Below are 15,888 nucleotides of genomic sequence, written 5' to 3'. Positions count from 1 at the left end.
ATAAAAAGAGTTTGGGAGTCTTCCATCTTTTTGGATTTTTTAAAATAGTCTGTGAAGGACAGGTGTTAGCTCTTCCTTAAATGCTTTGTAGAATTCTCCTGTGAAACCATCTGGTCCAGGGCTTTTGTGTGTTGGGAGTGTTTTGATTACTGCTTCAATTTCTTTTGCTGTCATTGGTTTGTTCAGGCTTTCTGCTTCTTTTTCATTGAGTTTTGGAAGATTATATTTTTCTAGAAATTTGTCCATTTCATCTAGGTTTTCAAATTTCTTGACATACGGTTCTTCGTAGTAATTTCTTACAATGCTTTGTATTTTTGTGGTGTCTGTTGTAATGTGTCCTCTTTCATTTCTGATTGTGTTTATTTGGGCTCTCTCTCTTTTTTTCTTGATGAGTCTGCTTAAAGCTTGTCAGTTTTGTTTATCTTTTCGAAGAACCAGCTCTTGGATTTGTTGATCCTTAGAATTGTGCTTTTAGTCTCTATGTCATTTAATTCTGCTCTGATCTTGGTTATTTCCTTCCTTCTGGTTGCTCTGGGCTGTCTTTGTTGTTGTTCCTCGAGTTCTTGTAGATGTAGTGTTAGGTTGTTTGTTTGAAATTTTTCTAACTTTTTTAGGTGGGCCTGTATAACTATGAACTTCCCTCTCAGGACTGCCTTGGCTGTGTCCCATAAGTTTTGGGTTGTTGTGAGTTCGTTTTCATTTGTTTCCAGAAACCTTTTGATTTCTTCCCTAATATCATTTTTGACCCATTCATTGTTTAATAGCATGCTATTTATCTCCGTGATTTTGAGTGTTTTGGGTTTTTTTCCTTGGGGTAGGTTTTGAGCTTCAGTCCCTTGTGATCCGAGAAAATGCTTGGTATGATTTCAATTTTTTTGAAATTGTTGAGGCTTGCTTTGTGTCCTATCATGTAGTCTATCTTTGAAAATGTTCCGTGTACATTTGAAAAGAATGTGTATTTAGCTTCTTTGGGATGGAGGACTCTGTATATATCAGTAAAGCCTATTTCATCTAGGGTATCTTTCAATGCCACAATATCTTTGTTGATATTTTGTTTGGAAGATCTGTCCATTTTTGACAGTGGGGTGTTAAAATCCCCCACAATAATTGTGTTGCTGTCAATATCTTTCTTGAAGTCCCCTAAAATTTTCTTTATGTATTTGGGTGTTCCTATGTTGGGTGTACATATATTTACAATATTTATGTCTTCTTGGTGGATTCTTCCTTTGAGTATTATGAAATGACCTTCTGGGTCTCTCTTTATGGCCCTTTTTTGGAAGTCTATTTTGTCAGATATGAGTATTGCTACCCTGTTTTTTTTTTCCTGTCCATTTACTTGGAAGATTTGTTTCCAGCCCTTCACTTTCAGCCTTTGTAGGTCTTTTATCCTGAGGTGGGTGTCTTGTAGGCAGCATATGTGTGGGTCATGTTTTCTTATCCATTCAGCTAATCTATGTCTTTTGATTGGAGCATTTAATCCATTTACATCTAAGGTTACTATTGATAGGTACTTATTCATTGCCTTTTGTGTACGTGTGTTCCTTCCTCTCTCTCTCCTTTTTCCTTTCTTTTCTTAAAGCTGTCCCTTTAGCATCTCTTACAGATCTGGTTTAGTGGAGGTGTATTCTTTTAAACTTCTTTTGTCTGAGAAGCTTTTTATTTGGCCTTCTATTGATTGAGAACCTTGCTGGATAAAGTAGCCTTGGTTGCAGACCTCTGGTTCTCATTACTTGGAATATTTCTTGCCGTTCTCTTCTGCCTTGTAGTGTTTCCATTGAGAAGTCAGCTGTTAGCCTTATTGGGGCTCCCTTGTATGTTACTTCCTGTTTTTCCCTTGCTGCCTTTAAGATTCTCTCTTTGTCTTGAAATTTTGCCATTTTAATTGTAATGTGTCTTGAGGTGAGCCTCTTTGGGTTCCTCTTGATTGGGACTCTTTGTGTTTCCTGGATTTGTGTGACTTTTTCTCTCATCAATTTAGGGAAGTTTTCCATTATTACTTTTTCAAATAGGTTTTCTATCCCTTGCTCTTCTTCTTCTCCTCTGGTATCCCTATTATATGGATATTATTATGTTTCATATTGTCTTGCATTTCTCTTAATCCCTCTTCATTCTTTCTGAGCCTCTTTTCCTTTTCTTGATCTTTCTGGGTGGGTGTTTTTTTTTCTACTTTGTCCTCCAATTCGCTGATCCGATCTTCTGCTTCATCGATCCTGCTTTTCATTCCTTCTACTGTGTTCCTCAGTTCAGAAATTGTATTCTTCATTTCCTCTTGGCCCTATTGAGAGTTTCTATTTCCTTTTTCATGTTGATGTAGTTTTCAGTGAGTTCATTGTAGCTTCCCTGTAGTTTCTGGTAGCTCATTGTGAGCTCATTGAGCTTCCTGACGACCATTGCTTTGAACTCAATATCTGATAGTTGAATTGCCTCTGTTTCATTTAGCATTCTTTCTGAGGCTTCCTCCTTTTATTTCATTTGGAGATTGTTTCTTTGTCTTCCCATTGTTTGTGAGACTCTTCTTGTTACCCTCAGCTTCTTAAATTGATCTGTTATGGCTCCCTGGGTTTGTGGTGTGAACTTCTTTAGTAGAATAGCAGTGAGTTTCGGTAGGGCAGTTTCCTTGATCTCCCAAGCTCACTGGTCTTGGGCTGTCATTTAAGTTAGCTTTGTGTTTCCCTTTGGGTTTTGATTGTTGTTGGGTCTTTCTTTGGTGGTTCCTTCCCACCAGCTGTTTAAATGAGGGTCACTCTGTCCACCACCTCTTGTATTTTATTGTGCTGGTGAGGGCAGGTTGTGTTGAAGCTGGTTCTTCCATGTGTATGAGGTTTAAAGAATTCTCTCTTGCTCTTGTTCAGTTGTTTGTATTGGGTACTGTCTCTATTGTTTAGTTGTATTTCCTGATAGGTCCTGGATTGAGGTTTGTGTGGTTACCACTCCCTTCTTCACCTTCATCTGTTATCTGTTGGTGGTTCCTTTGTTGTTGGGTTTCCTCTTCCAGTGGGTATCCTGGTGTTCACCACCTCTACCTATTCTTTTTTGTCATCAGTTTTGGGGGGGGAGGCAAAATGGTTTAAGACAGCAAGAGAGTATTCTATGGTATTTACAGTAGCAACAAGTAGAGAAGAGATAGGAGATCCTTTGACTATGTATAGTGTTAACCGTGATCTTCCACCCAGCTAGCTGATTTTTAGAAAGGATGGAAAGAAGATAAGACTCTTGTTGGGGAAGGAAGGATTGTGAGTTGGATCTATAAAGCAGGGAGGTTGTGGGAGGTCAGATTCTGAGGTAAGGTGAGAGAAAAGGACAGTTAAGAGGTGTAGTGTGTGAGAGAATAGAGTTAACACTACAGTAATAGAGCTCAGGAAACTTTGAAATGGACTAAGATCTGGGAGGTGTGTTGTGAAGTAATTACAATTGCATGGAACAGCAATTATTTACAATAATATTAGGGCACCAGTCATATGACAGAATCTATGAGGTTTAGGTAACAAGAATAGGGAGTACAGAACCTCACGTAGTGTGCTGATGGGACACAGGTGAGTTAAAGGACAGTAGATTAGCAATACACTATGGAAAGAGATATTAGGGGAAAGTGGCAGGTCATACAATATATCCAGCCTAGCAAAGCAGACTATACAAAAAGAAGAGGGATACAAAAATACTATTAAAAAAAGATGTAAGAATACTGGAAAAAATAGTAATAATACAAATATGCAATAACCTGCAGGTTCTCTGTAATAACAGAGTGAAATTTGTCTCACTGTCCCATCTGTTGTGATGCCCTTTCTTTGGGTTCAACTTTGGTCTTTTCACAGATCCATGATTTTGTCTCACTTGTAGGTATTTAGAAAAAATTTTGAAAAATAAAAATAGAAAAGGCAGATGAATGAAGGAAGAAGAGATAAAATTGGAGGAAAGGAAGGAGGAAGGAATAAAACAAGAAATCAGGAACAAGAGGAAAAAGAAGTCAAAAGAGAATAACAACAATAAAAATTAAAAAATTAAGAATTGTTAAAAAAATAGAATCATATTAAAAAGTCTCTTGGTTTCAAAGTGGCCAAACCAGTTTTTCTACTCTTGCTGGCTGCTGCAGGCTGAGGGGTGATTGGTATGGCTTTTCCTCCTTGGTCAGTGGAGCTCGCACTGGCTCCCGCACTGTCTGGGAAGCTAACGTGGCTCCTCAGCCTTGTGCCCTGGGTGTGGGAATCAGGTCTTTCCCCAGGGTTACTGCTGTGGACTGGGGTGCAGGGATGCTCTCCCTGCATGCACGCCCTCGGCTGGGTGGCAGGGAGGCTGGAGTGATTGATCACTTTAGGAGAATTCCCCAAACAGTGTCTGTCTATTCACTCCTTCCTCTTGAGAAATTCCTCCTGTTCAAGCCTGCCGCTACACACAGTGGACTGGCTTCTCCCACAACCCAGCTCTCCAGCCAGACCAGTGACTGTGGGGATCAGGGTCTGCTGAGCGACCCAGCCCCTCCAGTGTCCACAGCCTCCAAAGGTGGTCACAGCCCTTGTGTGTTTGCTAGCACCGGGATTCCTCCCAGTGCCTCTCAGACCTTGTTTGGCTGGGGAGGGAGCAGTTGTCCCGGCTCTCTCCCAAGGACTCAGTGGCAAACCCAGCAGCGGGCGCTGGGCCTGGGGCTGCAGCCCCCAGACCACATGCTGGTCCCTGGGACCCTACCTTGTTGCAGCACTCTTCTTAGGGTCTGGTTTTTCGGTTCCACCATGATCCTTGGTCCCTTATTTTCACATATGCTGAAGTATGTTGGTTGCTTGCTTCTCTACTCCATAGATCGGTCAGGATTTTCTCCCCTTAGCAGAGGGAAGCTGAATCTGCTCCTTCCTACTCCAACGCCATCTTAGCTCCCCATTATTTTTTTAACTTTCCCATCCTCATGCCCCCTTTAGCTGACACAGGCCAAACACAGTCACTTCTCAGCGTTTCTTCCTCATGTTATCACAGTGTCTTTCCTCCGCGTGCTCAGGTCTTGGCGACCCCCCTTCAGTTACTTGAATGCTTCGTCCCATCCTTTTCCTCTGGAACTTTTGTAAAGAATGGAACGCATTACTCACAGGTCTCTGGCGGTGCCTGTGTGAGCACACTTACTGCACTGCACATAAACATCCTACACACCGGGTTTTCACTGTGCCTCTTCCGTGTTCTGATACTAAAGTACTTACCGTGCTGCTTCAAGTCCCCCAGCGGGCCCCTCCGAAGTTATTACGTGTTACTGACTCTGTTCTCTGGGCTGCACTTTACACCCCCGTGGCTGCTCTGTGACCGCCAGCCTGTGCTTCTCCATCCCTCCCCTTCCTCGCCCAACTCCCAGCCCTCCTCCCTGCTGGCGGCCCTCAGTGTGTTCTCTGTTTTTGTGAGTCTGTTTGCATTTTATTTCCTTATTTTGCTCCTTAGATTCAACATAGGAGTAAAATGATATGGTATTTGTCTTTCTCTGTCTGACTCATTTCACTTAGCATGATACTGTTTAGGTTCTTCCATGTTGTCCGGTGTTTTTATGGCTGAGTAGAATTCCACTGTGTATATCAATATACACAGTTGTTATTTGTCAACTATACCCCAACAAAGCCAGAAGATAAAATAGATGAAAATATATGAAAATGAAAATAATATAGCCAAAGTCATTAGGATAATGATATACATATAGGTCCATATCCTAAATTATGTATAAAAGCTGGGTTATAGTCACACATGGACAGTATATAGCAGTGAGAATGCCCAGTTTATTCCTACATATTATCATATGGACACAACTAGAAACATCATGATAAACCAAAAAAAGCCAGATTCACAAGAATACACAGTGCATGAGTCCATTTACGTGAAGGATGAGGAGAGCCAGGATGAACCTATTCTGCTAGATGTCCAGCCCGAGGTTGCCCGGGAGGGCCGGGGGGATGCCGGGATGCTAGTGGTGCTCTGCTCCTTCCTCTGCATGCTGACACTCAGCTGTGCTCAGGCTGTGACAATTCTGAGAGCTGCAAAGTCAAACATACCCTTTCTTCCATGTAAATTATATTTCAGCAAAGACTTAAAACTGAAAAAAAAAAGGAGGGAATGCAGCAGCACAGAAACAGAAACAAAAGCACGTGGAGAGAAAAACTCTATCGTAAACATGTCAGAAAGTTCTTTCTCCCTGTACTGAGAGCTCTAGTTCAATGGAGATTACTTTAAAAACCCCTGTGATGTTTTTCTTGTATGCTAGAGAGGAAAGGGGGTTCTAAAACACAGGTGTAAGTACACCCGTAAGTATAGCCAGCTTCCAGAAAGACTAAAACAATCGCATACAATAGCACTAAGAAATTCCCTCAAGGTCTACTAAGCATGATGCTGAGCCAGAGCCCCTGCTCCCCAGTGCCCCTTGGGGCCCCCACTGAGCCCAGGGAGGAAGACAAGATTCTGCGTGCCATGGGTGTGATGGTCCCGAGACGAATATGTATGTGCGTGAAATCTACTTGGGCATGCAGTTGGGACCCAAAGCTGTGGGAGGGACAGTGAAGGAAGCAGGGCTGGACAGGAGGAGACCCGAGCTGTGAGGACTCACAAAGGGCTTTAGCCACGCTCACAGGAGCCAAAGCTCCGCTGTCCCCATGTGGGGCCAGAGGTCAGGCCTTGGTCGGTCCTAAGAGTGGTCATAATTGTGAGCTGCCCTGGGAGTGGGGGGCAGCCTGGGGGAGGCGACTCTCTTCAGCTGAGAGTAATCCTGGGGGGACTACTCTCACTCTCAGCCTACCATTGAAAGGAGGGTTGGTGGTGAGCCGTCAGCCATCAGCACCCCAGTCAGCCGGGAGACCTGGGGCTTCGGCCCTGCAATGGTCCCCTGAGTCATGGAAACCAGTAACCACAGCTACTTGGCAGACCGAATGTGCACTAGACCAGTGGTTCTCAAAGCAGGGAGGGTCTGGGGGTGGGAGGAAGGGGACAAGTTAGCAAGACAGCAACTGATCAATCTGCACTTTCAACAGATGATTTTTCAAGCCTGGCAACTGGTAACTGGTAGCAAGTAAGACCTGCAGAATGCATCTCTTTTTTTCTTTCATTTTACTTAATTAATTTATTTTCATTATCCTCACCTGAGTACACTCCTTCATTGCTTCCAGAGAGAGAAGAAGGTAGAGGCAGGGAGAGAGAGAAACATGGAGTGAGAGAGAAGCATTGATCAGATCTCTCCTGTGTGTGGGGATCATAACCTTGGCATGTGCCCTGACCCGGCTCGAACCCACAACCCTTCTGCTACAGGATGACACTCCAACCCCATGAGCCACACCGGCCAGGGTTAGAGCTTGTGTCTTTTATGAGATGCTGTCTGTCTGAGAGCAGGGGCCATGATTCCACCAGAGGAACCTTCCAGCCAGTACCTGGTGTTTGAGGACCTGAGTGTCTAACTGTTTGCTCGAACTGCTCAGGTGTGTGTCTGGGCCCCCTGCCCTCCTTCTCCGTCTTCCTGTGGGTGTGTTCCTCGTCCACCCTCTGTCCTGGCGGAAAACCTTTACTCCCAAGAGGGGAATGGCATCTCAGGCGCAACGGGCTGCAGGGCCCTGTTTGGGCAGAGGGGCTTTGGGTCCCTTCAGATCACACCAGATGAGACAGTCCCTGCCCCCTCAGGGGACAGAGTTGCCTTCACAGCAGCCCCCAGTCTTGTGGTTTCCTGTCACAGGCTGAACCAGAAACCCTTGTTCCTCAGCCTTGGCCAGAACACCCAAACCCAGCTCTTTTTAAGACACAGCTGAACCCTGAGAAAATGAGAAGCAAAAACCACCTTCAAGTGCACGGCCCAGGCCCTCTGCAGCTCACTGTGGCCACAGCCGCAGTTGTTTGGTTTCCCTGCACCAAGGGGGTGGTGGGGGTGGGGGTGGAGGTGGGGAGGAAGGTCACCGAGGAGGACCCCAAGAAAGGGGCACGGACAGGATGCTGTCAGGAAGCAGCAGAAACAAGGACACAGACCCTGCTCTGTCCTGTGTCCCAGGCTCACAGGCGACGCGCTGGTTTTTACAGTCTGTGTGGGCACATTTGCTAGAGCATATTTTCCATTCAGACAGTGTGTCCTGGGTAAAGTTGTCTGTGACAGATGTTAAAATCCTGGGAGCTGGAACATGGAGGGCTACCTTAGCTCAAACGTCCTCTGAATTTTTAGTGATTCCGAAATACAATGGTGTGGTGAAAACTGCTTCACAGGGCGAAAGTCTGCTCGGGCCCAAAGGAGGCCACTGCCGTGTCAACCCACCAGTGAAAATCTCCCCGTCCCAGGGGCTAGGATATTTCTGTGTTAAGTCAATCTTTTCCTTTGCATTTTCTCATGTTTGTTTTAGCCTGTGCACTCTCTCCTTAAACAAACATGATGTTTTGTGCCAACTTATTAAAAATCATATACTTGATAACTTCACTGTCCAATATGGCAGCCACTAGCCACATGAAGCCATTTAATAATGTTAGTTAAAGCCTAATAAAATCTGAAATGTATTGTCTCCATCACACCAGCCACATTTCAAGGGCTCAGGAGTGACGTCTGGTCAGTGGCTCACACCATGCTGGACAATGCAGATATTCAAAATTCTGTCATCACACAGTATTCTGTTCAACATTACTGCTTTATAAATAAACCTTTTATACAAAACCATTGTCAAATGCATCTTAAGGTGTATTCTCAAGAAATCTGTGGTAATTTTTCATTGGGGACGGAAGTCCTGACCCATCTTCCAGCACAGCTTTGAACCACGAGATACAATGACTAGTAAACACCATAGGGGCACTTAAACCACTCCCCGTCACCCAGCCATGGCGTTCCTTCCTCCCTTCCTCCTCACTTCTGTCTTAGCCTTCACCTAAGACTGCAGTCACCTCACTCACTAGAAGAGCTAAGACACAGAGAAATGCTCCCTGTAATGGTCAGGGGCCAGTGTTCAGAAGGGACAGGAGTGGAGAGACTTGGGCAAGAAGAAATTTCATCCAGGAGATCTTTGTTTGTTTAGTTGTGACTTAGTTATTCATTTTTATCCTCACTGATTAGAGACAGGAGAAGGGAGGGAGAGAGGGAGAGGGAAATATCGGTTGCCTCTCATGCATGCCCCGATCGGGATGGAACCTGCATCCTAGGCTCACGCCCTAACCCCAACTGGGAATCAAACCGGTGACTGTGGTGACCCTGGGACCTTTTGATTTACTGGGTGATGCTCCAACCAACTGAGCCACACCAGCCAGGGCCATCAGAGAGATCTTTAAACCTCTGCTGGGACTTCTCTTCAGGTGGCCCAAGGATGAAGCAAAAAAGTAATGTTTGTGTCTCCAAACCCAGAGGAATGTTATGAAACAAAAGGACCTTCTCCTCCAGCTGCTGGGGGTGCCACCAGCTCTCAGCCGTGTCTGGCCATTGGCTTCTGCCGAGGAAGGAGGCTCATGCAGGTCAAGTGTCCTTCCTGGGGGAGACTGACATCTGCACATTGGTCCCTGGGAATATGAAGCCCCCCCCCTTCCCACTGAGTGTCCACTCAAACTTGAGTGTTCAAGGAGGAGCGGGGTCTGCTGTGGCTGCATCGCAGTCAGACTGCCCCCTGCAGTGCCCTGGGCTCCTTCCCGCGCTGCCCCGGGACGGCTCCCCAGTGACGCCCCTGCTCAGGAAATCAGGTGAGCCCACACATGCACAAAAGTTCTGCAGTGGTGATTGCTGGTTCCCAGTTATGCTCTAAACAGTTTTAGAACAAATTCATCCTATTTTAAGGGAAACGATTTAAGGCCTTCGGCTTAAGTGAAGCCACTTTACAGGAACTGCAAACTGTATACAATTTAGTTTACACATTGCTGGCAAAGAGAGGGTCCTTAGCATGAAGCAAATAATAGCTCTCACCAGGAAGACCTTGGACGTTAACGTGTGGTCTGCGTCTTTTGTGCCTCGTTGCTTCAGATATGCTGCCAGATTTAAACAAGAGACTCACTGCGTGACTTGAGGCAAGTGACTTGATTTCTCTGTAACACACAGAGAGTAACTCTCCACGTATCTTGTCAGCTGTGTGTGAAGAAAGGAGGCACGGCTGTGAGCGTGCTCCAGGATTGCGAGGGTCTTTCCGGATTCGGTGCTAGAACGTAGTAACAGGCTGCTGTTGCTGCTCCATTGGTGTCTGGTCTCCCTGTCCCTCGGGAGCCGCAATGGAACCCATGAACGCAGTCAGTCAGGTAAGAAAGCAACTTCAGGTGCACACACCTGTCTCGCCACCTCCTGTGCCCATGTTCTACAGAAATCATCCTGTCCTCTCTAAGCAGAATGTAAGCTACCAGCTGTTTAATCATTGTGGAGAATCGTTTTACACTGCTCATCCCTCATTTCCCCGGTCCAGTCATCTCATTGGTGGAGCCCCCTCCCTGGCCTTGGAGCAGAGTTGGGGTAGTTAGCCCCCCCAGAGGTAGGACCCACAGTTTGGCTCCATGTCGCTGATCCTCAGGACACTGATCTTTCAGAGGGCCAGAATGGAGATTCAGGCAGAGTTTTGCATGACGAATCTGTTTCTAAATCCATCTCGTCCCCACCCCAAGTAGGTTTTTTCAGGATCCAACATGGCCATATGCTGGAGTCCTACAGAAATCCAGATATTTAAAAACCACTGGAGGTGGGGGGAGGCTGGAAGCAAGAGGGAAAGATGGGTTTGGCTGGGGTGAGAGGGGGAGTAGCTGGGGGAAAGTACAGACAACTGTGATTGAACAACAATAAAATTATTTTTAAATGACTAATTTATTTTATTTGATAATGGAGTTAGCCTCTCTTTCATAAATGTAATATATTGAGAGTGTCTTTTGCATATGTGAGAATAACTCCTTATCCCTAAAAACATCCCATTGGCATGACCAGCGTAGTAATAACATGGTAAATTGGCTCTTAGCAGGACCACACATGAAGAGCCAACACAGCAGAGGATTGGAGCTGAGAATCTTGCTGGTGGGCAAACAGGGACGGGCAGAAGTGCCACAGGGGACAGCACCCTGGGGGAGCAAGCGTTTGAGCCCCAGCTGCCCTCCCAGACCTTTACTCAGACCTGCAGGGAGAGTGCAGGATGCTAGGGAGAGAGGGTGCTGGTCGTCATGGGCACACCGGACCTGTGTTCAGGGAAGGACCACTCCGATCCCCTGCACAGAGAGGTGCAGAAGTGCTACCTGCTCCCAGCCCCAGGCCCCCATGTGCTCCTCCTGGTGATGCAGCTGCACGGCTTCACTGCCCAGGACCAGCAGCCTGCATGGAGGGTGAAGGCGGTCTTTGGAGAGGGTGCCATGAGACACACATTGTCCTCTTCAGCCACAAGGAGGACCTCGAGGGAGGCTCCTGGATGGAATACATCCACCACTCAGGAAATAAAGCTCTAGGCAGGCTGGTGGCTGCGTGTGGGGGGCAACCATACGCCTTTAATAAGGGAGCCAAAGGGAGTGATATGGAAGACCAGTGAGGAAGCTGATGGACTTGAGGGAGGGCCTGGTGGTGAAGAGAAGTGGGGAGCCCTGTACCAGTGAGCTGTACGGCCTAGTGACAGGGCTGGAATGTGGACGTGAGTGGTCAGAGGAGGGAATCTCCTAAAGTACATGGAAAAGCAGAGATGAGGCACAACCCAGGCCAAAAGCAATTGCCTAAAAAGAGCCTCAATCCAAATGCAAGTGTGTGTTGTAGTTTGTATTCAGTTGTCTGTCCAATTGCTACCTCGGTTAGTTTGTGTATTGCTCAGTATATGAAAACTTTTCTTACTACTTACTCTGTAGTATGTGCCATTTGTTCTGTAGATTATTGTTAATTATTGTTAATTATACTCAGAAAATTAGTGACAATTCCTGGGAAGACCATTGGTTTGGAATGCAAGACTCCCAGGGGACAGTTATTGATCAGTGATTATTATCACTGTCACAGAGTGAGGGAAGCCCAGTGCCTCCTCTATAGAATGCAGTGCCAGACATCAGTGAATGGTTGAGATTTGGCAAAGTTTTTAAATCTTACCATCACTCAATTTATCAATGAACCAAGTTATTTTAAAAATGACCGTTTGTTTTGAAATATAATTCCAAAACCTTCTGAAAGCTTAAGCATAAAATTCCCTGTTTGCAAATGTCTAAAGCCAGTTTCATGTTGCTAGGAACTCCCTTTTCTTGGAAACACTATGATTTCCACTGAATGTAATAAAGATAATGATAAACTTGCCTCCAGCTGGTGTGGCTCAGTGGAGTGAGTGCCATGAGCTGGGAGGTCCCCAGATTGATTCCCAGTCAGGGCACGTGACTGGGTTGTGGGCCAGGTCCCCAGAAAGGGGAATGCAAGAGGCAACCACACATTCATGTTTCTCTCCCTCTCTTTCTCTCTTCCTTCCCTTCTCTAAAATAAATCAATAAATAATCTTTAAAGTATATAATTTCTACTGAATATAATGAAATAACAATAAAAAAACATGTAAATGCCCTGAGATCCCGTGTCTTTCATTCTGTTCAGTGGTCTTTTCCTCAGAAGATGGTAAGTAGACACATGGCTCATTTGAACAATAAAACTAATTGTGTCCACTCAGCACATACAGACACATTCACACACCTGGTGTCTGTCGTGGGAGCATCCTGATTTCTGCAACACAAGGCCATCAGGTGAATTCCTCACTGATGGCTTGAGTGAGGCTGTTCCGGTAGAAACGCCAACGCCTCTGGACTGAGGACCAGACCAGCCCATCACTGAAGTCCTCTGGCCAGAGATAAGGTATTCAACCCGCCTGCTTCTCCGCTTGGCCTTTCCTTACGTGGTGCCACCAGGAGAGAACGCAGTCACCTGAGGTCACCAAGTGGAATTAGACAGGGACTGTGAAGCAAGGACAGGGCTGAGACAGGGTGTGGAGGATGCTGAAAGTTGGCTGGGAAAGGCCTGACATCTGCTCTCTTGGGGGGCAGCCCAGTGAGGGGGTCACTGTCCTGAGGCTAGAGAGGAGACTGAAGACAGAGGGTGTACTGTGCTCGGGGACTCAGTGATCACAGAACGTTCCGTTGCGTTAATGATGCCTGAGTGGCTGGAACCACCTGACTTGGAGAAGCCACGGTTTTAGGGGCAGGATGTCAGGTGTCAGGAGTCAGGAGTCAGGAGTCAGAGGATGTCAGGAGTCAGAGGATGTCAGTGAGGGAGTAGCCCAGGATATCCAGGATACTGATCCCATTTAGACACCACCTGGGAGAGATTAGTACCTGAAGCTTCCTCACTGATGTAACTGTCACAATCACCCTTCTGCCTTTTGCTTTGATGTCCCTGGGTACATGGGCTATAACTTCTGTTCCCCTGATTTGTCTGGATGCTTCTAGATCTGTGGGAGAAGGAAAAGACCCCAAAGAGGCCAAGGTTCCTGCTGGTGGGGAAAAGTGGAAGTGGTCAAAGTATCACAGGAAACAGTATCTTGGGCAGGGAAGCCTTTGAATCCAAGCTCAGTGTCACACCTGTGACCATGACCTTCCGGCATGGCTGCCGAGACTGGGCTGGGAAGGAGCTTGAGGTGACCGACACCCCCGATATTCTGTCTTTTTAGGCTTCAAGAGAAGGGGCAGCTAAGGGCACCTGGGCTGCTGTCACCTGCTGCACCCCAGGGCTGCATGCAGTGCTGCTGGTGACCCACCTGCGCCACTTCACAGAGGACTAGGAGGTAGTCAGGCACCTCCAGGAGGTATTTGGGCTGGTCATCCTGGCCTGCACCATCCTGGCATTTACCTGGAAGGAGGACCTGGAGGGCGGCTCCCTGGGCGAGTATCTGCCGGACACTGACAACCAAGAGTTCCCATGGCTGGACGTGGTTTGTGCATGGGGCCACTGTGGCTTCAACAACAGGGCAGATGGCATGGGGCAGGAGGCCCAGGTCATGGAGCTCATAAAGACCATTGAGGTGATCTTGTGGGGACACGAAGGCTGTCCTTAAAGCAAGGAAGGTTAACCAGTGTTGCCAGCCACACATCCTATGCACAGAAGGACAGGGAGGGCAGATGGTCCAGGGCAAGGCTCTGAGGAAGTGGCCAGTGAGAAATCCTGGCCGGAGGGGCTGTGCCAAATCCAGGGCACCTGAGAAAACCCACAGATGTCTCCTGAAAGGGCACCATCTGACCGTGTGCCCGACTCCAGTGGGGACAGCCATTTCCTAGGAGCCTCACCAGCCCTGGGTCCACCTTGCAGCCTATCACCTCCCTCTGCATCCCTGGCTCAGGGACCACTCGAGTCTACAGGGCAGAGCCTGGTGAGCCAGAGAGTGTGGTTCCCAGAATCCCAGCTCACATCCTGTCCTTCATCTGGCTCTCAGAGCACGTGTGTGCCCTCCCTGCTCCCCTGCAGCCCGCTGTCTCACACGGACCTCATAGCATGACAGCATCACTTTTGTTGAAGTTCTCTCTCCTAGAGTGAACCAAAGCTCCCTGAGGGCAGGGCCTCCTCACTCTTCCATGTCACCCCCACTGCATTCTGGTCACTGGAGTCACTTCTTACCAATGACATAAATCAGTGTGTGCCATTGACCAGGTGACTGTCCAGTCTTGGGCTGTGTCCTCACCCACAGAGAGGGGGCAGCATAACGACTCTAAGGCACCTGAGTGTGTGGTGGGTCAGGACAGACCCCTGGCTCTGCAGCAGTTGGGGAGGGGCAGCTGCTGGGTGGGGCAGGAGGAGCGAGGGGAGAGACCTGGTCTAAGGGGCAGCTCTTTCACTCACCCCTGAAGGTGGCCATTGAACCACCAAAGGTGGCCAGCAAACGGGCCTTGTGGGGACTGCTGGTGGGAATGATGAGCCAAGTGGGGCTGGGGTGTCCAAGGAGCAGGGCCTGGTCAGGATGGTGGCCCGAGACCTCCTACGGGACATGAGGCCCCAGGAGGTGCCAAGGAAGCTTGGGCACAGGAGGAGCCTTCCCTAAAGCAGACTAGATTAGGGATGCTATGATTAGGGTCCCCTCTCATCATATCTGCCTCCTGATGTTAGAAATTAAAGGTGGTTCTCCATTCTGTCTCAGCCTTACCTGCAGCCCTTCTATTCTCAATGGACAGTGGGGAGATAGTGGGCAAGGGGATGTTACATGGGTGTGTAGTGGGGTCCTCTGTGAGGTACCTGTGGTGTCAGATAGAGGGGTGCAGGAAAGAAAAGGAAGTTGCAAAGGGAGCACCTAAGGCTGTGAGCACAGTAGGAAGCACCTGCCTGATGGGTGGGGAGGACTCTATACCTTACAGGCTCTTCCTGAAGGGCAGCTCCTGGGGACAAGGCCATCGGAGATGAAGTGGACTAGGGCCAGAAGACATCAGGATGGCGGTCAGCCCTGGCCTGTGACTGGTAAGTGCTGTGTGACCTCACAAAGAGACTGACACTCCTCAGATGCCCCTCAGCTTCTCTGAGGCTCAGGATGCTCCCTGGGGAGTCTGACCAAGGGATGGAAACAGGACAGGTGGGAATGAGGGAACTGCCTCCTGAGAGACCCCTCTGTCCCTTCTTCACACCATGTGACAGAGGGTCTCTAGCTGCCTTCTTCAGGGAGGGGTGGGGAATAAGGTGGGGTGATAGCATTTGGGGACAGTCAGAAATCAAAGAGGCATCCACAGGTCTGTCTGGGTGCTCGCTCACCTGTCAGAGCTCCTCTGCTTTAAGGGACCCCATCAGGACCCATGCTGTACCAGTGCAGAGGCCATGGACTCCCACTGTCCCCAGACACGGGGAACACCAAGAAAGCCAGTATGTTTCATTGGCTGAAAGATTCAGAGAAGTGTCTCAGGACAGAACAAGGACCCAGTTTAGTGGGCACCTGAGACAGATGCATTTACACAATCAGCCATCCACAGTTCGTGGACAGAACCCAGCCATATTCCCTGTGACATGTGCATGGTGCCAAAGACCCATGTCAGGACTTCAGTTCTGTT

General features: G+C 47.7%; 1 protein-coding gene and 1 pseudogene across 1 annotated transcript; both read left to right on the top strand.

The window, feature by feature from the left end:
* The first annotated feature begins 10,867 nt into the window (after positions 1-10,867).
* GIMAP2 (GTPase, IMAP family member 2) lies at positions 10,868-11,957 on the top strand. The gene is given in 7 exon segments (XM_028525276.1): positions 10,868-10,946; positions 10,949-11,281; positions 11,284-11,439; positions 11,442-11,558; positions 11,561-11,721; positions 11,723-11,782; positions 11,784-11,957. Coding segments are annotated over 7 exon segments (1,080 nt in total).
* A 1,288-nt stretch (positions 11,958-13,245) lies between these two features.
* On the top strand, positions 13,246-13,934 carry LOC114507480 (annotated as a pseudogene).
* Positions 13,935-15,888: the final 1,954 nt, after the last annotated feature.

Source organism: Phyllostomus discolor, chromosome 10 (assembly GCF_004126475.2).
Source record: "Phyllostomus discolor isolate MPI-MPIP mPhyDis1 chromosome 10, mPhyDis1.pri.v3, whole genome shotgun sequence".
NCBI classification, from domain to species: domain Eukaryota; kingdom Metazoa; phylum Chordata; class Mammalia; order Chiroptera; family Phyllostomidae; genus Phyllostomus; species Phyllostomus discolor.
Note: the sequence above shows the minus strand (reverse complement) of the source record. Positions and strands in the feature narration are given on the sequence as shown.